The sequence below is a fragment of the Capra hircus genome, chromosome 1 (genome assembly GCF_001704415.2).
Source record: "Capra hircus breed San Clemente chromosome 1, ASM170441v1, whole genome shotgun sequence".
NCBI lineage: Eukaryota > Metazoa > Chordata > Mammalia > Artiodactyla > Bovidae > Capra > Capra hircus.
This window is the reverse complement of record NC_030808.1, coordinates 106,722,073-106,740,908: the sequence shown is the minus strand read 5'-3', so window position 1 is coordinate 106,740,908 and position 18,836 is coordinate 106,722,073. Positions and strand designations below refer to the sequence as shown.

Below are 18,836 nucleotides of genomic sequence, written 5' to 3'. Positions count from 1 at the left end.
CCAGTGAGTCATTCTGGTCCATTATCAAACCTGAAGGGGGGTGGTAGAAATACCCAAATTTTCAGCCAAGTCAGAGGGGTATGAGTATCCTAGAGTCCCCACTAGCGGACTGGCAACTGAAGAGTAATTTAGCTGAGGATCTTGCCCTTTAATTTGTGAGACCTACACTAACTCTGGGCTTACCAGGTGGCACTAGTGGTAAAGAATCTGCCTGCCAGTACAGGAGACACAAGAGATGTGGGTTTGATCCCTGGGTCGTGAAGATCCCCTGGAGTAGGAAGTGGCAACCCACTCCAGTATTCTTGTCTGGAAAATTCCATGGACAGAGGAACCTAGTGGGCTACAGTCCATGGGGTTATGAAGAGTCAGATGCGACTGAGCAACTGAGCACACTAACTCTGGGTATTATCAACTGAATTGAATGTCAGGGCATCAAGTTTGCTATCAGAGACTTGTTGTTAGAATGCAGAAACATTTCATTATATTTTATGACTTTTAAAATTATAGTAAAATAAACAGAAAATTTACCCTTCTGACCAGCTTTCTTTTTAAACTTTTTATTGTAATATAAGAAAACAAATGTATTTAAGTACAACTTACAAGTAAACCACTCAATCACATTTCACAAATTGAACACACCATTGTACCCAGCATCTGGATGAAGAACAGAACATTACAACATTTCAGCAAGGAAAAGGAGTATGTTGAAAAGACAGGAACATTTTCATTTAAAAAAACTAAACATATTCATTAAAATGAGGGTGAGAAAGGGCATCACTTTCCCATGTATATGCACATGCCCACTCTATAATGTACCATTTCCAAAAATGGTTTCATGGAAGAATTTCTAAGGATTATTTGTGCTATGTTAAAAAGCTTTTGTGGTAATAATAATTTGGGGACATACTGAATGAAAGCTAGTCAAATGGGTTGATAATTCAAGGAGATTTTCACAAATTCAGACTCCAGAGTCTAGTGCCTAAACATTCTTAAGTCAGAAAAGGAATGAGAAAAATATTTCTTGCCTGTTCTAGATATATTTCTATAATTATGATAAAATAGATATAACAAAATTTACCATTTGGGCATTAAGTACATTCACAATGTTGGGCAACCATCACGACTATCACTTTCCAGAACTCATTCAAGCCAGACAGGAATTCTGAACTTATGAAACAACAGCTCCTCAATTTTCCCTCCCAACAGTCCCTGGCAACTACTGTTCTCCTTTCTGTCTCAATGAACTTGTCTATTTTTATACCTCATGTAAGTGGGATTCTACAATATTTGACCTGTTGTGTCTGACTTCTTTCACTTAGCACACTATTTTCAAGATTCATCCATGTATCAGAATTTCATTCTTTTCAAAGGCTGTATAATATCCCACTTTGTGTATACACCACATTTTGTTTATCCATTCATCTGCTGATGTATATCTTTTTTTGCCCACCACTTTGCTTTTGTGAATAATGTTGCTATGAACATACACAAGTATACATATTATTATATATAGTTCATAAATCAATCTTCATTTTTTTGTTGTTTAAACTTTTGGAGCACTTTACAATTTAGAGCTCAAATAGAAATGAATGATAACATACATTTTAAAGAGTCCAGTGTTTTATTATTAGCATTAATATCTGTTCATACTGAAGATTCAGGGATAAAATAATGGACAGAAAACTAGGATGTAAGCAATACGACATGGATGTATCATAAGTATATAGGAATATTTGCTAATTATTGGACTAAAAAGATAAAAGATGAAATTTCAGCAGTTATTTTGTGCTCAGTCTTTCTGAATGTTGGTATTAAATACACAGCAAGTGCTTATACTTGGAGATTCTGCCTTTTTCTTTAGCAATGAAAACATGCTTATCCTTGATTAATCAGACTCAATTTCAAAAGGTAAAACTTCTTAAAGGTAATCATGACATTTAGTGCTTTAGACCAGTACTCTTGGTGGGCTGGCTGCCAGATGACCGCTCTCGCTCTTTAGTAATTTCCATCTCAATTTTGGCTTTGATTTTCTCCCAGTCTATTTGGAGCTGTGGTAGAAGAAAAGAAGAAATGCGCATATATAGTATAAGACCTTTTTATTTAATCCAAAGTAGCTAAGAGTAAACAAAAATAGAATGTATGACTTCCACAATATTAGAGAAAGACGGTGGGAAAGAAAAGAAGAAATAATGCTCCCTCGCAAATGACATAGCGTTAAATAATTCCTACTAGAACAATTATCACCATAAAAAGCAAAGACTTTCACTGTGATGCAAAAGACCAAAGTCTAGTGGTAGTTATTTATAAAAAGTACATCTCAACTATGAAACCCTAGGATTCTGCTCAGGTACGAGGTGGGAAGGGCAGGTAAGGTGGATTGCTCTTCTCCAAACAAGAGGGAAAATGGACAGAGCCCTGGCCATCAGGCCATGTTTCAAGCGCATCAACACTTCAGCACTCTTACACTGAGGTTTCCATCAGGAACCTAGCTATGAAGAAAGATAGGGGAGCATCTGCTTCACCAGAGCATACTCTGCAAAGGGGCTCCTTTGCAACAACTCTTAAAATAGTATGAAGACTTGGTGGTAAGACAATGATGAAAAGATATTAGATGAAATAGCGGGAGAACAAGGTTGAAAGACAACTAAAAAGAATAAAGTGATAATATTTGTATCTGTTGCATGTTGACCACTGATCCCCACCAAGATCCAGCCCTGCCCCTCCACTATATCCCTTCCCTCCACTAAAGCAACAGACTTGGTGTTAGGAGTGGACTCTACCCGGAGAAGGCAATGGCACCCCACTCCAGTACCCTTGCCTGGAAAATCCCATGGACGGAAGAGCCTGGTGGGCTGCACTCCATGGGGTCGCTAAAAGTCGGACACGACTGAGCAACTTCACTTTCACTCTTCACTTTCATGCATTGGAGAAGGAAATGGCAACCCACTCCAGTGTTCTTGCCTGGAGAATCCCAGGGACGGGGGAGCCTGGTGGGCTGACGTCTGTGGGGTCACACAGAGTCAGACACGACTGAAGTGACTTAGCAGCAGCAGCTACCCTGAGTCCCACAGTCTCTTTAGGAAAAAGCATTCAGATTTTTTAAGTCTGGAGATCACTAACTTAGAAATGTGTGTCCTCTCAGGCAAGACATGGGAAAAAATGGGGTCCAAGCTTAAACTTAACTCTGATTTACTTTGAAATGAACCCAAACTCCTAGACTGCACCAAAAGTAAATAGGTTTTCTTTCACCTCCATGTAGGGGAGCTGAGTAGAATAAGCAGTATTAAAGCAGACTGTGGTGATATGTGCTGCTTGAACAGATTTATCTTAGTAACTGAGACTAATTTAACACAGGACTTCATGCCTCTTTTATTTTGTGCTGGAAGTAGGTAGAATTAAGTATTTGGTTCTTTTTTATGCCAAAATCCTTTCTCTAATTTCTGTGAAGCAATTTGTGGATATTATTGGTCACCTTTATTAAGATAATCATTCCATATATTTGTCTGTAATATATAAAATAGATGAATTAAAAGAATCCTTCTTACTTATAGAAGATGAATGTCTGTGCTAAGATGCAAGTGACAACTCAATGAAAGGCAGAGCAAATGTTAGATTATTTGAAAGGCTCATTTTTCAATCTGGCCAGAACCTGATATTTTTTAAATAGCAGAACATTCATCCAAGAAAACATTTCAAAGAGAAAGACAAAATTTGATGAATACCTTGTCCTTCTTCCAGCTTTAAATTGACTTACATATGTTTCCTGAATCAATCACAATAAAACCATATATTGTTGATAAACTAAACAACTGTTGCTCGGCTTCACCAGAAGTATATCAAGTAGACTGATGACATCTATAGTAGTTACTTGTTACAGTACAAATGAGGGTGTCAGTTGATAGCTATCCTATTGAAAATAAATGTTTCACTTTCACTCTGGCATCTGTCCAGTTTTAGAACACTGTTCTGATAATTTAGTCTCTGGAATAGAGTATTTTTAATAGTGGGTTTCAGATAAGGATGTACTCATGACAGCTGTCAAGTGACTTCTACGTTAAAACACATCCTTTTCTCTTCTAGGGAGTGTTAATACTCTTTGGCACTTCTTTTTCTAGTCCTGAGCCAGTCAATTCTTTATATTCACATAGAAGTAATTTCAAAATCATATCGAATGGCTCTCCATCCTCTACCTCACCTCTCTTACTCTCAACTGAAAATCAGCTTCCTACTTTAGAGAGAATATAGTGACCATTAGGTAGAATTCACTTAATTTCCTTCCTTTCACAAAAGTAGGTACATCTGTACCCACGCCTCTCTCTTTCCCTTCTGTCTCAGCCCAGCATCTTCACATAAGTCCCTGATCTTATCTGAGACTCCTTTAGAACATCGACCTTCAATTATTACCTACATATTTCAATTTCCTTCTCTTCACTGGCTGCTCCTTCTCATCCTTCCTTCTCTATTCTGTCTCCCTACAAGCTACTACCTTCATTCTTCTTTTCATTCCCGGCTCTGATCCACTTCTCAGACCACTGTGATATAACTGTGTTCCCACTATACTTCAGAAACTTCACTAACGCCACCATTAAGTGTTTTAATTCCTCATCCTATATTCCTTCTCTATATGACTCAATTACTCATTCAACAAATATTTAATGTTCGCTCTATGCCAAGGATTGCTCTAGGCACATGGATTTAGCAGTGAATAAAAAGATAAAAATCAGTGTCTTTATATAGAGAGAAACAGAGACAAATGATAGTGGTAAGAGTTTCAGAAACAGGGGAGGGAGGCAGTACCACGGGTGGAGTTGAAGGGATGAGTGCTGAACTTCAGATAGAGTGAGCAGAGAAGCCCTCCCTGAGAAAATTGAAAATTAATGATGTGAAAATCTGAAGATTAATCAGTATATCTGGGGAAGAGCACCTAACAGAGGAAAAAAAAGGCCTCGATGTAGAAGCATCCCCTGGACCTTGCTGATTCCATCCCAGCTCTTCAAAATCTCTCTCAGTATATCCTCCCCTTCTGGTTTCTGCTCTCCTTTCTAAATGTCCTCAATCTTTTTTCTTTCTTTGTCTTCTATATCTTTCTCCTTGGTACTCTCTTCACTATTAGCATTCACTAGGGTTCCAAACACAGCTTTTTCATACTTTCCCTAAGAAATCTCATCAACTCACATAGCTTCAACTTAAATTGTCATGATCAAAGATTTATTTATCTAGCCCTTATTCTTCCTTTATCAATACCCTTCGATGTTCACATTGATATTTCCAACTGCCCACTAGATATCTCCACCTAGATAGGGTCTATCCCACAGGGACTTCTAATGCAAAAAATGGCTTATTTTCATGTATTCAAACAAAAAGGTCCACAACTTGTATATGCTCACGTTCCTCCACCAGTCACCCACGCTAGGAATGCTGAAGTTGTTCTCAAACGCCTTGACTTAACTCACTGCTCTCCTCCTACCTCTAACCACAATGTTCTATTAATTTTTCTGATTTTTTTCCTTACATTAATCCTACCCTTTCCATCTCCTGGTGAAACTATTATAGTAACTGGCCTCCTGGTCACCACTCTCACCTCCAAACCATTTTCCACCTAAGAAGCTATCTTTCAAGTCATTCTCTTGATTACAAACCTCAAGTCTTCGCATTGCCTTCATTATAAAATCTGTTAGCACAGTATTAAGATGTTTCAATGTCTGGTCCCATCAATATTCCAGTCACTTAGAACCCAAGGCACCCCCTCTGTACTCCACCATTTTTTCAAGATCCCATGCATTTGCTCTTATTATCATATCCTTTGACTGACTGATAAAACCCTACTCAAGATAATTTTGTGGAAAAAATAAAGAAATTAAAACTAACAAATGCTAAGTATATAATTTCCAAGTGGGGGGAAAACAGGATAATTTGTGAAAAATTCTAAGTTTCCGTTTCTACTTAGAAATTGGGATTTTTAAAATGGAAAAGTGATCATGTCACTTCCATTCAGTATCTTTACATTAATCTTATTGTAAATCCAACTTACCTAATGTGCCCTATGAAACTCTCAGGTCAACCTCCCCTTTGCTCATCACTCTTAACCACTTCAGAGCCTTCCCTATCCTGGAATGTGTCCATCCCTACACCCTCTCCCCTTGATTGGTTTCTACCCATCCTTCAGAGTTCAGCTCTAACATCATTTGCTTTCCTTTGAAAAATCTTTGCTGATACCCCCATTCTAGGTCAGGCTCCACATTCATAAAGTCTTATAGCACTATGCATACTACCTTCAAAACTATTATCACAAATGAAATGAACAATTAACTATATAATTATCTGTCGCCTCTATTTGAATACAAATTTCAAAGGGTCAGTGTCTGCCAGGTTTACTATTATATCCCAACCACCACCAAGAATAATACATTGTCTGCAGGAGGTACTCAATAAATACTGAATGAATGAGAGATCACTAATTATCCAGGAAGTGAGCTACCACTTAATCTCTCACTATTTTCTCTCCTATTTATCATTCCTTTTTTCTTTCTCCTACCATAATGCTTTACACATTTCCTGGCTCTTTTACTTTTCTTTTTGCACAGAGTTTGTATTTAGTGAACTGAACGTATTCCTCAGGTGGATTTTATTTGCCAGACTAATGAATTATCTTACAAACACTTGCTGAACACCACTGTAGACCAGGTATAATGACTCTAATGGAGTTCTTAGAAGACAGTACACCTTGTATAGATCTCAGATTTCCACATTTTAAACTAGAAAGGCCCAAATAACATTTCAGGGCTCATAAATATGAATGTATGTCAAGCCTCACTTCTTATAAACTTTTATGTTATGCATTGTGAAGCCATTTGAATTCACCAGCTATCTAGAATACATTTTTCAAGGTTTACAAAAATGATCTTTTTCTATTCAGTTCTTAGTTCTGAAATAAAAAGTTTATATGATCACAATTTTGGTTAAGAAATTTTAAGTCAAAGATTATTTTCATCTTAGTTCAGTTCAGTTCAGTTCAGTCGCTCAGTCATGTCCAACTCTTTGCGACCCTGTGAATTGCAGCACACCAGGCCTCCCTGTCCATCATCAACTCCTAGAGTCCACCCAAACCCATGTCCATTGAGTCGGTGATGCCATCCAACCATCTCATCCTCTGTTGTCCCCTTCTCCTCCTGCCCTCAATCTTTCCCAGCATCAGGGTCTTTTCAAATGAGTCAACTCTTTGCATCAGGTGGCCAAAGTATTGGAGTTTCAGCTTCAACATCAGTCCTACCAATGAACACCCAGGACTGATCTCCTTTAGGATGTACTGGTTGGATCTCTTTGCAGTCTAAGGGACTCTCAAGAGTCTTCTCCAACACCACAGTTCAAAAGCATCAATTCTTCGGCTTTTATTTAAGATTTTCATCTTAAGATACTGTTTTATGATTTCTAGTTAACTTCCAATTTACATTTATGAAGACAAGTTGGAAACTAGAACATGGTGCCATAGGGGGTCAAAAAAAGGAAACAAAATACCCAAGAAAAGTCATGTTGTTCTGATTATCCCATTTTGAACATTTCAGCTACTCTTATGATTGAAGTACTAACATGTTATTTATAGTTGAATACATATATAATGAAAAAGAGGATAAGAGTTTAAAGTTTTCAGGATCTGAAATATAACTTTGAGGTAAAAACTATATTTTCTATGTCCTCAAAAGCACCTAATGTGAACACAGTGAAAAAAATATTGATAATAATATGATGAAGAGGAAGCAGAGTAGTATTAATTTGCTTCAAAACTATATAGTAAAGGAAATTTAAAGTGGGTGCTCATTTTCAACGTACAGTCATATTTTCAAAACAGACAAAAGAGATTAGCTGACCAATGATTTTCTGGGCTGTTTCGCACCATAGTGTTGGTGGCTGCTGTCATATTCTGTGAATTAAAAAGTACAACCCTCAGAGCTCTTACGGAAGGCTAATAGCCCAAACAATTCATTTCTGAATCAAACAAAAAAAATTGTGAAGCTTCTATAAAATATGTCCCTTTCTACCAAGAAACCCACAACTGTGTCTATCCTCGATCCAGATAATGAAGTTACACTGCAGAACTAAGAATAGCTCCAAAGTCTTCATTACCCTGAAAGTGAAGTGAAGTCGCTCAGTCGTGTCCGACTCTTTGCGACCCCATGGACTGTAGCCTACAAGGCTCCTCTCTCCATGGGATTCTCCAGGCTGTCCTGAAGTCCAAAAATGTGAGTCACAACACTCGATATTCTACATACAGCAAATGGATAATGTCTTTAGTAGTTGCCTCTCTACATCCTCTTTCCTTTTCCAAAGAGGACGGGTTAATATATTTTACCCACCCCCACAATGAAGCAGAACATTCTATCCCCACCAAGAAACACTCCCACATGGTCTATGTAAGAAAGTGAAAGTGTTAGTCACTCAGTCGTGTTCAACTCTTTGCAACCCCATGCACTGTATGTAGCCCACCAGGTTCCTCTGTCCAAGGGATTCTCCAGGCAAGAATACTGGAGTGGGTAGCCATTCCCTTCTCCAGGGAGATCTTCCCAACCCAGGGGTCAAACCTGGGTCTCCTCCATTGCAGGCAGATTCTTTACCATCTGAGCCACCAGGAAAGCCCCTACATGGTCTATAAGCTCCATGAAGATTTAACACCTAGTGTGGTGCCTAATCCAGACTGAGTACTTATAAACACATTTTGAATATATGAATGCCTAAAAGGATAAGGAAACCAATTAGTTTGCAGAACTGGGAGAAAGGTTAGCCCTGTCTTGGGTTTACACATTGGATCTCCCATGGCTAGAAGTGAGCTCTATTTTTGCCATTTGAATCTAGAAGTATCTGGGCAGGTGGCCACAATCATTTCTGTTCTAGGCACTGGCTCACCTTGTCTGCTGGTATGTACTAGAATGGCTTTTTTCCTAACTGGATTGACAAAACCTTAAGTTCTGGTAGGAATTTAAGAGGCAAAGGGTCAGCCTTCTTTGGTTCTAGGTGGTGAAGTCTACCCAGGTGAGGCACCTCTTTAAGTGCAACCAGGCTCCCTAGAATCTGCAAAGTGACAAAGTATCCAAGTTGTGGCCACTGCCCTCTGTGCTTATTTCCCTGGAATAGAAAGGGCAGCTGGTAGTAGACAAAATTCAGGAGTTAGAAGCCTTTATCTTCACATTTTATGTTGTTTATCTAAAAATATCAGTTAGGACACAACCTTAACATAAATTGGAAACTGTAAGAACAGACTTTAGTTAAGCAAAACATGGCTCTAAGAGTCCAGAAAAATATTCTGTAATATAATTATATAGTCAAAACTGCAACATTGAAAGACAAGCAGCAGTTATTTTTAGAGATTGCAGTAGGAAAGTTATTCAATTTTGTCTCATTGAGACAAATAACATATAAAGCATATAATTATTATCAAATACTGCATAATACTTACACCTTCGGCATACTGCAGGTATCGTTTATTAGTTTCCTGTTTACCAAATGTCTCCAAAAATTTTTGACGGTAAGCAAGAACTGTGTCAACATGTGTTTTGTATTTTACAGCCAATTCAAGAGCCCTATAATGAGAAATAAAACGTTATCAGCACTGATATGTTGACCTCTATGGGCAGTTCTGGGGTGAGAGGGTGGGACAAATGCTCTATGTTTTTCCCTCTACTCATTCTTCAATATGAAAGAAGCCCCTACCTTATCCATCTTGTAAATTTCTGTTTATACTTCAGGGTCCAGACCAAACATGATCTATTCTCCCTGACCAGCTCTCCTTGGAGAAATAAATGATCATTACATCTTTCTATGCTACAGAACATTCCTTACATACTATTATTATAGTCCTGCTCAGAGTGTATTGTAACTATTATGAATTTGTTCCTTGAATTAACCTATACATTTATTAAAGGGAGATGTGGGTTTCATTTCTCTTTGGTGAGTATTACTGAGTAGATGTATGATAAATGCTGATTGAAAAGTTCACTGAAATCATAAGAAAATTCAAGTGAATTCCCCAAAGTAAAGGTCCAACTATCCTGACCATTTTATAAGTCTGTAATAAACACAAGAGAAGACTCTACACATGGATATCACCAGATGGTCAACACTAAAATCAGACTGATTATACTCTTTGCAGCCAAAGACGGAGAAGCTCTATACAGTCAGCAAAAACAAGACCAGGAGCTGACTGTGGCTCAGATCATAACTTTTTATTGCCAAATTCAGACTTAAATTGAAGAAAGCAGGGAAAACCACTAGACCATTCAGGTATGACCTCAATCAAATCCCTTATGATTATACAGTAGATGTGAGAAATAGATTTAAGAGACTAGATCTGATAGACAGAGTGCCTGATGAACTATGGACGGAGGTTCGTGACATTGTACAGGAGACAGGGATCAAGACCATCCCCATGGAAAAGAAATGCAAAAAAGCAAAATGGCTGCCTGGGGAGGCCTTACAAATAGCTGTGAAAAGAAGAGAAGCGAAAAGCAAAGGAGAAAAAGCAAGATATTCCCATTTGAATGCAGAGTCCCAAAGAATAGCAAGGAGAGATAAGAAAGCCTTCCTCAGCGATCAATGCAAAGAAATAGAGGAAAACAACAGAATGGGAAAGATCTCTTCAAGAAAATCAGAGATACCAAGGGAACATTGCATGCAAAGATGGGCTCGGTAAAGGACAGAAATGGTATGGACCTAACAGAAGCAGAAGATATTAAGAAGAGGTGGCAAAAATACACAGAAGAACTGTACAAAAAAGATCTTCAAGACCAAGATAAGCATGATGGTGTGATCACTCACCTATAGCCAGACATCCTGGAATGTGAAGTCAAGTGGGCCTTAGGAAGCATCACTACAAACAAAGCTAGTGGAGGTGATGGAATTCCAGTTGAGCTCTTTCAAATCCTGAAAGATGATGCTGTCAAAGTGCTGCACACAATATGCCAGCAAATTTGGAAAACTCAGCAGTGGCCACAGGACTGGAAACGGTCAATTTTCATTCCAATCCCAAAGAATGGCAATGCCAAAGAATGCTCAAACTATTGCACAATTGCACTCATCTCACACACTAGTAAAGTAATGCTCAAAACTGTCTAAGCCAGGCTTCAGCAATACGTGAACCGTGAACTTCCAGATGTTCAAGCTGGTTTTAGAAAAGGCAGAGGAGCCAGAGATCAAATTGCTAACATCCGCTGGATCATCGAAAAAGCAAGAGAGTTCCAGAAAAACATCTATTTCTGCTTTATTGACTATGCCAAAGCCTTTGACTGTGTGGATCCCAATAAACTGTGGAAAATTCTGAAAGAGATGGGAATACCAGACCACCTAACCTTTCTCTTGAGAAACCTGTATGTAGGTCAGGAATCAACAGTTAGAACTGGACATGGAACAACAGACTGGTTCCAAATAGGAAAAGGAGTACATCAAGGCTATATATTGTCACCCTGCTTATTTAAGTTACATGCAGAGTACATCATGAGAAACACTGGGCTGGAAGAAGCACAAGCTGGAGTGAAGACTGCGGGGAGAAATATCAATAACCTCAGATATGCAGATGACACCACCCTTATGGCAGAAAGTGAAGAGGAACAAAAAGCCTCTTGATGAAAGTGAAAGAGGAGAGTGAAAAAGTTGGCTTAAAGCTCGACATTCAGAAAACAAAAATCATGGCATCTGGTCCCATCACTTCATGGCAAATAGATGGGGAAACAGTGGAAACAGTGGCTGACTTTATTTTTGGGGGCTCTAAAATCACTGCAGATGGTGACTGCAGCCATGAAATTAAAAGACGCTTACTCCTTGGAAGGAAAGTTATGACCAAGCTAGATAGCATATTAAAAAGCAAAGACATTACTTTGCCGACTAAGGTCCGTCTAGTCAAGGCTATGGCTTTTCCTGTGGTCATGTATGGATGTGAGAGTTGGACTGTGAAGAAGGCTGAGCGCCGAAGAATTGATGCTTTTGAACTGTGGTGTTGGAGAAGACTCTTGAGAGTCCCTTGGAATGCAAGGAGATCAACTGGTCCATCCTCAAGGAGATCAGTCCTGGGTGTTCTTTGGAAGGACGGATGCTAAAGCTGAAATTGCAATACTTTGGCCACCTCATGAGAAGAGTTGACTCATTGGAAAAGACCCTGATGCTGGGAAGGATTGGGGGCAGGAGGAGAAGGGGACAACAGAGGATGAGATGGCTGGATGGCATCACTGACTCGATGGACATGAGTTTGGGTGGACTCCGGGAGTTGGTGATGGACAGGAAGGCCTGGCGTCCTGCGGTTCATGGGGTCGCAAAGAGTCAGACACGATCGAGCGACTGAACTGAAATGAATGAATTTATTCTGTTCAATATTTAACTAAATACTGATATCCTTACATTTTTAGCATAACAAATTAAAAATATTAGGATTATGAAAATAAAATTTGAGGATAAAAGTCTGACAACATGCCTTTTGCCATCTGATTCTTCAGTTCAGTTCAGTCACTCAGAACTAAATTAATCACTAAAATCAGAGGTATAACACCAAAGGCATAAAATCTATATACTGATAATACAGAGGGAGATGAAAATATTATTCTGCAGTTCCAGGTCTGTTTTTGCATGTAGGTTTTGGACAGCACTCAGCCCATCATCCTATGCATAACTCATATCAGTTGAGCCAGGGACAACCTAGTACAGTATAGCTCTCCTACACTGCTCACTGGATTTTTCTAAATTGTAAAAATATCACAACATATTTACAGGACACTTGGAAAATACAGAACAAGGTGACATATAGCTCCATTATATATTACAATAAGTTTTTTAAGTAAATAAAGATTTTTTTGTTGGAGTTTCAATATCAAACTCTCAAAAATTAATAGAATGAATATACAGAGAAGTAGAAGGATAGTAGTAGAAAAGAACTAAGAACCAATTCAACATATGATTTATACAATTTTCACACAACATATACTGTTCATTGTTTCCATGTATGGGAAATGATCATTGTAATAATCAGAGTATATTATTTCTCAAGTTGTCTTGCTTTCTAATATGCCATATGACTTCAAAATAGGCGGTCATAGTTTATCAGAGTCAATTATTATGAACTTGTTTTTTTAGAAAACTAGAATTTTCTCAACATGGGATTGCTTAGTAGGAAAATCTGTTTGGTTCTTGACATGCTTTGGTTTGACATAAATAGTAACTTTAAGAAGTATTTTAGATATGATGTGTGTATTAACTGATGAATAACAGATGAGAGATATTAAAGATAAGAAAAATTATGAATATAAGTCATGTATAACACAAATGATAATGCCAAACTCTAGTACAATGATTTCTTATAGCCCAAACAATATTGCTAAATGCAAGGGTCAATATTTGCTACCCACCACAAACTCCTCACAAAGTTTCCTTATTTCTCTGTGACTTTAAGCCTTTCAGAGAGAAAAAAAAAGATACAGAGAAAAAAAGTGCAGAGGTACTAGAATACAGAGGAACAAAAGCAGAAAACCAGAGCGGGCAAAAAACAATTTGTAGAGGCTCAAAAGAGGAGAAACAGAAAGCCTCTCTCATTTTATCCCCCTCTAAATTCCTAAGGCTCTGATTCCAGTGGGGTACTATGGGTGGAGACTCCAGCGAACCACCTCTTTGGCATCTTAAGAGTTCCATTTCCCATTATTTCTTTATGATTGTACAGGACAGGGGAAGGAATTCTGTATTGCACAAAACTGGAAGTTTTAAGCAGGAAGTACATAAGCATCTGGGTTGGGGTTTTCCAAAAATTCCAAAGAGATACTTTGTTATGGAACATCAATACATTTAATTATGTAGAAGGTGTAGAATATGATGTCTGCTGCTGCTGCTGCTAAGTCGCTCCAGTCGTGTCCAACTCTGTGCGACCCCAGGCAGCCCATCAGGCTCCCCCGTCCCTGGGACTCTCCAGGCAAGAATACTGGAGTGGGTTGCCATCCTGCATTTATATACTAGATACTAAGTATTATCTATTATAATAGTTATTATTAGTATTATAAAATATGTATTAATTATCTGACTGAAAACAATGCTAAAGGTAAACAGTCAAATGATATGTGCTATTGTAAATGCCTCTAAAAGCACACCCTGGGTAACAAATGTCTCTCTAGCGCATTTAAGAGGGAATTTACTCCAAATTATATAAGAGTTATGGGAACAGTATGTCTCTAGCTTTAAAATGGTTATTTGGCAATGAAACAAATTTAACATTAGATTATGGGGCTGGAAAAAATCCATGTATCCTCTCTGATTTTAAATAGAAGGAAATTATATAAAAAGATGTTATAACTTCAAAGTATAATTTTTGCATAACTTGAATGAAGCAAGATTACTTTATGTAAGTGGTATAAGTAAAAGAAACTATTTTTATTAATACTTACATAAAGGATCAATATGCACACATGGAGTTTCTAGTTCCTATCTCTCTTAACTTGCTTTTGAAAACAGACCACCACCAAATGTCCAGGGGGAATGGCACATGGATAACTTGCATATCTACCACCCCCAAGGGCTGCATCTTAGTAAATTGCAGGCAATTTTCAAATTCAAATATAAATGATAGCAGCACAAAGCAGCAAGACAATGCTTCTCAAATAGAATAACACATATTAACAAAGTAAAATCTGTTCCCAGGCTTCCCCAGAGGTCCAGTGGTTAAAGATCCACCTGTCAATGCAGGGGACATGGGTTCAATCCTTGCTCTGTGAAGACCCCAGATGCCACAAGGCAGCTAAGTCTGTGCACCATAACTGCTGATCCTGTGCTCTAGAGTCCACGAGCTGCAACTCTTGAGCCCACATTCCAAAATTACTAAAGTTCGTACTCTAGATCCTGTGGTCTGCAACAAAAGAAGCTACTGCAATGAGAAGCCCTCGTAATGCAACTAGAAAGTAGCCCCTGCTAACCACAACTAGAAAAAGTTCTAGCCCAGCAATGAAAAATCAGCATAGCCAATTAAAAAAAAAAAAAGTTTTCTTCTAAAGTATGTAAATAAATATAGAAATTCAAGGATCCTAAAAAATCTAATATATTTATCAGCCAATACTTAAATTCTATCATTCTAGAATTTTAGAAGGATAGAATTAGAATATCACCATAACTGATTAATGGATCAGAGCAAAAACTGTCAATAGCTAACATCACAAAAAAGACAGATGATCAGTTATTACAGAAACACACACATAATACCAATTCTGATGGATCTGGAAAAATTTACTTCCATCTGATGAAGGAAAATTTTAAATCTAAACCTAACCAAGTTTCTAAGGCTTTCTAGGTGGCTTAGTGGTAAAGAATCCACCTGCCAATGCAGGAGCTGCGGGAGCCCCAGGAGACATGGGTTCTATCCCTGGGCTGGGGAGATCCCATGGAGGAGAAAATGGCAACCCACTCCAATATTTCTGCCCAGAGAATCCCATGGACAGAGGAGCCTGGTGGGCTATATAGTCCATGAGGTCGCAAAGAGTTGGACACAATTGAGCATGCAGGCATGTATGTCATCAAGTTTCTACATTCAATACCAATTCACAGCTAATTCGGGGCAAAGGAACATGTTAAGTGATACCACAAAGATGCAATTAACAAAGTCTAGATTATAAGAAGTTCTCTAAGCCCAAATAAAATATAAAAAACAAATAGAAGATTTAATGAAACTTAAGAGTGCATCAACCAATCACAATCCATCTATCTTTTCTGGATACTGCATCAAACAACATAAAGCAAAACAAAACATTTATGAGACAAACAGAGAAATATGAACACTGAATAGAATTATTATTAATTTTAAATGTGTGATCATATTATGGTTGGATTAAAAAAAACCCTTTAAGATACATACTGAAACATTCATAGATAAAATAATATGATGACTGGGATCTGCCTTTAAACAATAGTGGGGAGGGATAAAGTGTGGTAGAGATTACTCACAAATCACTAACTGTTGAAGCTGAGTGATGGGTACATGGGTATTCATTATACTGTTCTATTTTTATATAAGTTTGAAATTTTCCATAATGAGTAGCTTTTAAATTTCATCTTCTTTGCCCCTTCCTGATCTCTTTGGCTGAATCCTCCTCTTCAACCAGACCATTAAACGTTCAATTCAGGAGAAATCTGCCTGCTGCTTTCTTTTCTTTTTCCTTCTTTAAATTCTAGTAGGTACCCATCACTCAGCTTCAACAGTCCTAGAAGTCTTAGCTTATGAGACCTATTATTTACTCACTCCCAGGGAAACAGAGAAATACATGTGGCCAAAAAACATATAAGCTTTCTTTTTCCCCCAACCATGTGTTGCTTGTAGGGACTGAACTCACACCATGACAGTGAAAACAATAAGATCTTTTATAAAAAGTCATCATCCATATAGACAGGCATGCAAAGAGTCTATTGTTAATCAGTCAATCACATAATTTTATCATCCTGTGTTTGAATATCTTTGTTTAGTTCAGTTCAGTTCAGTCCCTCAGTCGTGTCCGACTCTTTGCGACCCCATGGACTGCAGCATGCCAGGCTTCCCTCTCCATCACCAACTCCCGGAATTTACTCAAACTCATATCCATTCAGTCGGTGATACCATCCATCCATCTCATCCTCTGTCATCCCCTTCTCCTCAAGCCTTCAATCTTTCCCAGCATCAGGGTTTTTTCAAATGAGTCAGTTCTTCGCGTCAGTTCAGTTCTGTTGCTCAGTCGTGTCCGACTCTTTGCGACCCCATGAATTGCAGCACGCCAGGCCTCCTTGTCCATCACCAACTCCTGGAGTTCACTGAAACTTACATCCATCGAGTCCGTGATGCCATCCAGCAATCTCATCCTCGGTCGTCCCCTTCTCCTCCTGCCCCCAATCCCTCCCAGCATCAAAGTCTTTTCCAATGAGTCAACTCTTCGCATGAGGTGGCCAAAGTACTGGAGCTTCAGCCCCAGCATCATTCCTTCCAAAGAAATCCCAGGGCTGATCTCCTTTAGAATGGACTGGTTGGATCTCCTTGCAACACCACAGTTCAAAAGCATTAATTCTTCGGTGTTCAGCCTTCTTCACAGTCCAACTCTCACATCCATACATGACCACAGGAAAAACCATAGCCTTGACTAGATGGATCTTAGTCGGCAGAGTAATGTCTCTGCTTTTGAATATGCTATCTAGGTTGGTCATAACTTTTCTTCCAAGGAGTAAGCGTCTTTTAATTTCATGGCTGCAGTCACCATCTGCAGTGATTTTGGAGCCCCAAAAAACAAAGTCTGACACTGTTTCCACTGTTTCTCCATCACTATGAAGTGATGGGACCGGATGCCATCATCTTCATTTTCTGAATGTTGAGCTTTAAGCCAACTTTTTCACTCTCCTCTTTCACTTTCATCAAGAGGCTTTTTAGTTCCTCTTCACTTTCTGCCATAAGGGTGGTGTCATCTGCATATCTGAGGTTATGATATTTCTCCTGGCAGTCTTGATTCCAGCTTGTGTTTCTTCCAGTCCAGCGTTTCTCATGATGTACTCTGCATATAAGTTAAATAAGCAGGGTGACAATATACAGCCTTGACAGACTCCTTTTCCTATTTGGAACCAGTCTGTTGTTCCATGTCCAGTTCTAACTGTTGCTTCCTGACCTGCATACAGATTTCTCAAGAGGCAAGTTAGGTGGTCTGGTATTCCACAGTTTATTGTGATCCACACAGTCAAAGGCTTTGGCATAGTCAATAAAGCAGAAACAGATGCTCCTCTGGAACTCTCTTGCTTTTTCCATGATCCAGTGGATGTTGGCAATTTGATCTCTGGTTCCTCTGCCTTTTCTAAAACCAGCTTGAACATCAGGGAGTTCACGGTTCACATATTGCTGAAGCCTGGCTTGGAGAATTTTGAGCATTACTTTACTAGCATGGTTCTTCGCATCATGTGGCCAAAATATTGTAGTTTCAGCTTCAGTATCAGTTCTCCCAATGAATATTCAGGACTGAATTCCTTTAGGATGTACTGTTTGGGTCTCCTTGTAGTCCAAGGGACTCTCAAGAGTCTCATCCAACACCACAGTTCAAAGGCATCAATTCTTTGGTGCTCAGCTTTGTTTATAGTCCAACTCTCACATTCATACATGACTACTGGAAAAACCATAGCTTTGACTAGATGGACTTTTGTTGGGAAAGTAATGTCTCTGCTTTCTAATATGCTGTCTAGGTTGGTCATAACTTTTCTTCCAAGAAGCAAGCATCTTTTAATTTCATGGCTGCAGTCACTATCTGCAGTGATTTTGGAGCCCAAGAAAATAAAGTCTGTCACTGTTTCCCCATCTATTTGCCATGAAGTGATGCGACCAGATGCCATGATGTTAGTTTTCTGAATGTTGAGCTTTAAGCCAACTCTTTCACTCTCCTCTTTCACTTTCATCAAGAGGTTCTTTAGTTCTTCACTTTCTGCCATAAGGGTGGTGTCATCTGCATATCTGAGGTTATTGAGATTTCTCCTGGGAATCTTGATTCCAGCTTGTGCTTCATCCAGTCCAGCATTTCTCATGATGTACTCTGCATAGAAGTTAAATAAGCAGGGTAACAATATACAGCCTTGATGTACTCCTTTCCCGATTAGGAACCAGTCTGTTGTTCCATGTCCAGTCTTAACTATTGCTTCCTGACCCGCATACAAATTTCTCAGGAGGTTCATGACATTGTGCAGGAGGTTGGGATCAAGACCATCCCCAAGAAAAAGAAGTGCAAAAAGGCAAAATGGTTGTCTGAGGAGGCCTTACAAATAGCTGTGAAAAGAAGAGAAGCAAAAGGCAAAGGAGAAAAGGAAAGATATACCCATTTGATTGCAGAGTTCCAAAG

General features: G+C 38.7%; 1 protein-coding gene across 6 annotated transcripts in view; it reads right to left on the bottom strand.

Moving 5' to 3' along the window:
* IFT80 (intraflagellar transport 80) overlaps positions 542-18,836 on the bottom strand; it is a 127,517-nt gene continuing 109,222 nt past the window's right edge. For all 6 annotated transcript variants that reach the window (XM_018048286.1, XM_018048274.1, XM_018048290.1 and 3 more), the window contains 2 exons: positions 9,449-9,572; positions 542-2,048 (listed from right to left, as the gene is read on the bottom strand). In XM_018048286.1, coding sequence (XP_017903775.1) covers positions 1,938-2,048; positions 9,449-9,572 — 235 coding nt within the window. In that variant the 3' untranslated portion in view covers positions 542-1,937. The remainder of the gene's footprint in view (positions 2,049-9,448; positions 9,573-18,836) is intronic.